Genomic DNA, 5,539 nt, shown 5'->3' with positions numbered 1-5,539 from the left:
AAGACTATAATGATACAAATAACAGATAAAATACATAAATAAATGCATAGGTATGGTTAAATAATAAACAAACAGATAAATAGTAAATAATAATAAATTGGCATATAACTAATAATTAATGAGAATCAAACAGAAAAATTATAACAAAACAATAACAAATAACATAGAATAGATGATAATCATTACAGCATCTTGCTTAAGTGTTTATCTAAAGGATTCTTAAAGCTTCGAACTGAACTACTTAAAGCTTCGAACTGAACTACATTACACTGCCTGTGCAGGAAGTTTATTCCATTCATTAACTACACGGTTGGCGAAGTTGTTCCTACCCACTTCCAAATTGAATCTTCTACGCCTCTTTTACTAATCTTTCTTCACTCATTCTTTCTATGTGTCCAAATCATCGGAATACTTTTTCATCAACCCTATCTCCCAACTCCCTTTCCACCCCTATTCTCCTCCTCACACCCTCACTCTATCCAGCCTAGTAACCCCAATCATACTTTTCAGGAACCTCTTTTCAAACACATTCAAACATCTCCTCTCTTCCTATCTTATGTTTCATGTTTCTGTCCCATACTGTGTTGTTGGCACAATCACTCTTTCATACAATCTCCTCTTATCACCCATTCCCAACTGTCTATTTCTCATTACACTTTTGAATCCCCCAAGGCATTTACTTGCTTCTCTCAATCTACATTCTACCTCCATCTCTATTCCTCCCTCTCCCCCGCCACATTCTCACCCAAGTATCTAAAACTATGCACATCCTCCAGTCTCCCTTAATACTCACTTCCAGTCTGTTGCCACATTTCTATCCATGAACATCTCATCACCTTACCTTTACCCACATTTATCTTCAACTTTCTTCTTTCGCATACCTTCCTAAACTATGTCACAAACTTCTCACATCCTTACTCCCACTTTTCTCCATTTTCTTTAACTATCTCCAATCCCCGACCCATTATCCGACATCTTGACTTACCTGGTATTTGGCGAGCTGGACTGCAGACGCCATTCAAGCACTCTTGGAAAGGTCGGCAGTCACTACTGTTGGTACACACAACCTCGGCTTTGGCGAGAGAAAGCTCTGCACCTGTAAGGAGAAAGTAGAATTTATATAATATTGTTTGAAAAGAAAAACTATAAGAAAATGTTAAACTTGATAAGAACAAACACAAATGCACGACAGAACACGAACACGGCGGAAGAGACTAGAACTAAAAGTGGTCGATGAACACAAGGATGAGTGGTTATCATTCAGCTGTCATGTTAAGATGATGATACTTGTCCTTGGAAATGAAATACGCGTACTCTGTTAAAAAAGAAAAGAAAAAAAAAAAGAAGAAAAAAAAAAAAAAAATCAATCGCCTTTATAAGGGAGGTGACCGAATCAAATCCTACTTCATCCTTGACTCTTCGTATGAAAAGAGGAAACCCTTGGTCCAATGAATCCAGCCTTTTTTATCACTCCCAGTGAGGAACCTGAATGTATTCTGTCCTCAGGCAAAGGTTCTGAGGACGCCAAGCCCAAAAAGTCTCATCGTTCCAATTATGATGTTCCCACTTTTTTTTCTTCTTCTATGTCTATATATCTTTCCGAGAATTTGACAATCAATCAATCAATCAATATATATATATATATATATATATATATATATATATATATATATATATACATAGATATATATACATATATATATATATATATATATATATATATATATATATATATATATATATATAAAGATAGATATCACAAAAAACAGTGTCGTATCTCACTAGTAAAATTACACTAATGACCCATGACACACTTTCGGAGAAGAATAGGCGAAAGTCAAGAGATCCGTAAATTTCGATCACTGTCTGTGATCCTCTTCAGCAGATTTCGGATCTCTTGACTTTCGCTTATTTTTCTTCGAAAGTGGGTCTTTAGTTTGATATACATATATATATATCTATATATATATATATAGATATATATATATTATATATAAATACATATACATATATATATATGTATATATATATATGTATATATATATATATATATGTATATATATATATATATATATATATATATATATATATATGTGGATCCACCGAATAGAATGAATAAGGTGACACCAAAGATATATCACCAGAAACTAGTTGGCAGGGTGAGATTAATGTCAAAAGTTCTTCATAGCAACCATGAATGACACAACCGAAAGAAAACCGGGCGTTTCTGTTGGATCATCGTCTCCTAAAGGTCCAACCGCATTGCCTTGTGCGCTTACAGGTAATGTGCTACTGAATATATTTAAATACTACCCAAGCAGATCCGAGACTTGGACATTGAACAACATGAAGAAAATTAACATCTATACCTGCAGTGTAAGAACTCTTTCAGAAAACCACAGGCTGGAGAGTTTAATGGAAGAACTAAACATTAATTGGGACACCGTAGGACTGAGCGAAGTCCGAAGAGCAGAAGAAATGTCTTAACACTTTTAACCACTTACTTTCATCAGGCAGGTGTAGAGCCGTGACGACACAGGACGCCCACATCAGAAGCAGAGCCACTCTTGTGCCCGAGTTCAGGCCCAGCATCATGGTGGTGATAATCGATCCTTTGGACGAAGAAAATTATACCTCAACACTGACAGCTATAAGAAACATGAAAGTCACTGTCCAGTGATGTCGTTACACACTAGTAATTGCACTAAGAACCCACTATTATTTGGATTTAAGAAAAGAAGAAAATAACGGATTTCCGTATATTTCGATCACTTGCTGTGATCCTCTTCACGCGGAATACATAGACAAGAGAACATACACATATTATATACAGATGAGAGAGGTAAAGTTAGGGAACATGGACAAGTCAACTCATGTGGCATCTATATTGTTGTGCGGGTTATGTGGTAAATCATCCGCTTTTACAATATGGGGAAATAATTGATCAACTGCCAAGGTGGTTATGTAATCTGGTGACCATTGGCCTTTTGAGATGTTAAAATTCGGGAATTGTTTTATTAAGGAAGATTCAATTATTTTCCTTTTGTAACTACATTTGGATTTGAAAATGGTTTTTGCCTCGTCCCAATTTATTCTGTGATTGTTGTTGGCTACGTGTTGAAATACCGCGGAGTTATGTTGAGCATATTTAACTGAGTTTTTATGTTCTTTAATTCTCGTTTTTAATTCTCTTTTCCACTGAGTTTTGATGACGGAAATCTCTGAATCTAAATAAGATGGGCTACATAAGATTATGTAGCCCATCTTATTTAGATTCAGAGATTTCCGTCATCAAAACTCAGTTGAAAAGATTAGGGTACCCAGACTGGTTTACAAACAAAGCCTTAAACAAAGCCAAAACCAGTTATTATAAATCCACTTCCCATCCATCTCAACATCAAAAATGGAACAAACACTGCCTAAAACTTCCTTTTAACCAATCCATCAATAATTTCTCTCAAATGTTGCCAAAAGATAAAGTAAATATTATTTTTAGTTATCCTAACAATCTTTTCAGAAAAGTAGTTAACGTTCATCACAGACCAACACTAGACATAAATCCCGGAGTTTACAAATTACCTTGCTCAGATTGTGATGAAGTGTACTGGGGACAAACGGGCAGAGAATTAAAAACGAGAATTAAAGAACATAAAAACTCAGTTAAATATACTCAACATAACTCCGCGGTATTTCAACACGCAGCCAACAACAATCACAGAATAAATTGGGACGAGGCAAAAACCATTTTCAAATCCAAATGTAGTTACAAAAGGAAAATAATTGAATCTTCCTTAATAAAACAATTCCCGAATTTTAACATCTCAAAAGGCCAATGGTCACCAGATTACATAACCACCTTGGCAGTTGATCAATTATTTCCCCATATTGTAAAAGCGGACGATTTACCACATAACCCGCACAACAATATAGATGCCACATGAGTTGACTTGTCCATGTTCCCTAACTTTACCTCTCTCATCTGTATATAATGTGTGTATGTTCTCTTGTCTATGTATTCCGCGTGAAGAGGATCACAGCAAGTGATCGAAATATACGGAAATCCGTTATTTTCTTCTTTTCTTAAATCCAAATAATAGTGGGTTCTTAGTGCAAACATGAAGGTATTAAACATAAATGCCGACATAAGGCAGCACATTTCTTATAGTCACAATTAATTTGTAGATTAACAGAATTGAACTCTATGAAGCGTTTGCAATGTCTGCGTAGGCCAATTTTAAATCAATCTCGATCTGTTTTAGGTTTATTCTGTCAACCACCGGGCGATTCTATTCAACTTCTATGAAACGCCAAACATAAATTTCTGGACAACATCTCACCTGAAGACACAGAGACAGAGAAAGACAGATGGACAGAGACAAACACGCAGGCACTTAGAAACATACACACGATGACATAGACACGCAAAATAAGAAAAAAGAAACACACAGGCAGACAGAGAGACAGCGACAGAAATAGAGACAGAGACAAAGCAAAGACATTACTTGTTAGGAGATACGGACGGAGGATCTGAAATGATAGAAGTTTCCGTGACTAGTGGAGTAGTGAGCAACTCTCTCGTTCGAAATTCGCCGTGGGACTGTCGCTAACCGCCGAGAAATCCCTCTTCTGGCCCAGGCAGTGACGTCATTTGATTTATACATCAGTGAACACTTGTCTCTGATAAGAGAAAATTGATACATTCAAGGTAAACTTGTTTTGATGATATGGTTTAACGTCACAAACTCCCCCTTATTGGAAGGCTAGGACGGTGCCCCTCACGGAGGACTTTGTGGCGTGGAACTTAATAAACCATGCCTTTGGTTCAACTTAGCCGGTGGTAGGATTCGAACCGCCATCCCCTCAACCTTCGCTGCAAGCAACGACGCCCTAACCCGCTCGGCCAATGAGCTTCCCTTAAAGTAAACTTTAAAAACAGAGAATTATTCTGAATGGTAAAACTTCTAGATGGAAAAATGTTACGAGTGGAGTTCCTCAAGGTTCCGTTCTTGGGACACTTCTATTCATAGTCTATATAAATGTCTCCAAATTTGCTGATGATGCAAAACTGTGCGGATTGGCAAATAATCACTTACATCAATTAGATATTCAAGAATATTTACATCAACCATAGCATTGATCTGAAAAGTGGCTAATGAAATTTAACACAAGTGAATGCAAGGTTATCCACGTAGGTAAAAGTTTGCCCATTGACTCAATGGGTGAAGGAAAACATCAGATATAGAAACAATGAAGAACCGTCGAGAAGACTAAACTTAATATTCACATAAGAGCCTAGAATAGTGGACAAAATGGAATACAAGACACCAGTTGGGAAGAGTGACCACGTACAAATAGAGTTCGAACTAAAAGAACAAAATAATGTGAGAAGAAATGGGAAACATAGAAAAGGAAGACTAGTGTACAACAAAACGGACTTCGAAAAAACTTTTTCAAAATGCAAACTGGGAAACTTTTTTAAATGAAGAAACAAAGATGGAAGAGAAGTAGAATTTATTAAAAGAAAAATACAAGGAGGGAA

General features: G+C 36.3%; 1 protein-coding gene across 2 annotated transcripts in view; it reads right to left on the bottom strand.

Annotated features, from left to right (window-relative positions):
* Nucleotides 1–4,632, bottom strand: part of LOC143018261 (uncharacterized) — a 10,274-nt gene extending 5,642 nt beyond the window's left edge. The window contains exons 1-3 of one of the 2 annotated variants that reach the window (XM_076173525.1): nt 4,503–4,632; nt 2,505–2,612; nt 986–1,096 (exon numbers count right to left, since the gene is read on the bottom strand). In XM_076173525.1, coding sequence (XP_076029640.1) covers nt 986–1,096; nt 2,505–2,595 — 202 coding nt within the window. In that variant the 5' untranslated portion in view covers nt 2,596–2,612; nt 4,503–4,632. The remainder of the gene's footprint in view (nt 1–985; nt 1,097–2,504; nt 2,613–4,502) is intronic. The other variant, XM_076173526.1, reaches the window with a different exon arrangement.
* Between the last annotated feature and the right edge of the window lie 907 nt (nt 4,633–5,539).

This window comes from Oratosquilla oratoria, chromosome 34 (genome assembly GCF_046742065.1).
Source record: "Oratosquilla oratoria isolate Oo_2021 chromosome 34, ASM4674206v1, whole genome shotgun sequence".
Taxonomy (NCBI): Eukaryota; Metazoa; Arthropoda; class Malacostraca; order Stomatopoda; family Squillidae; genus Oratosquilla; species Oratosquilla oratoria.
This window is presented reverse-complemented; position numbering and strand designations above follow the sequence as displayed.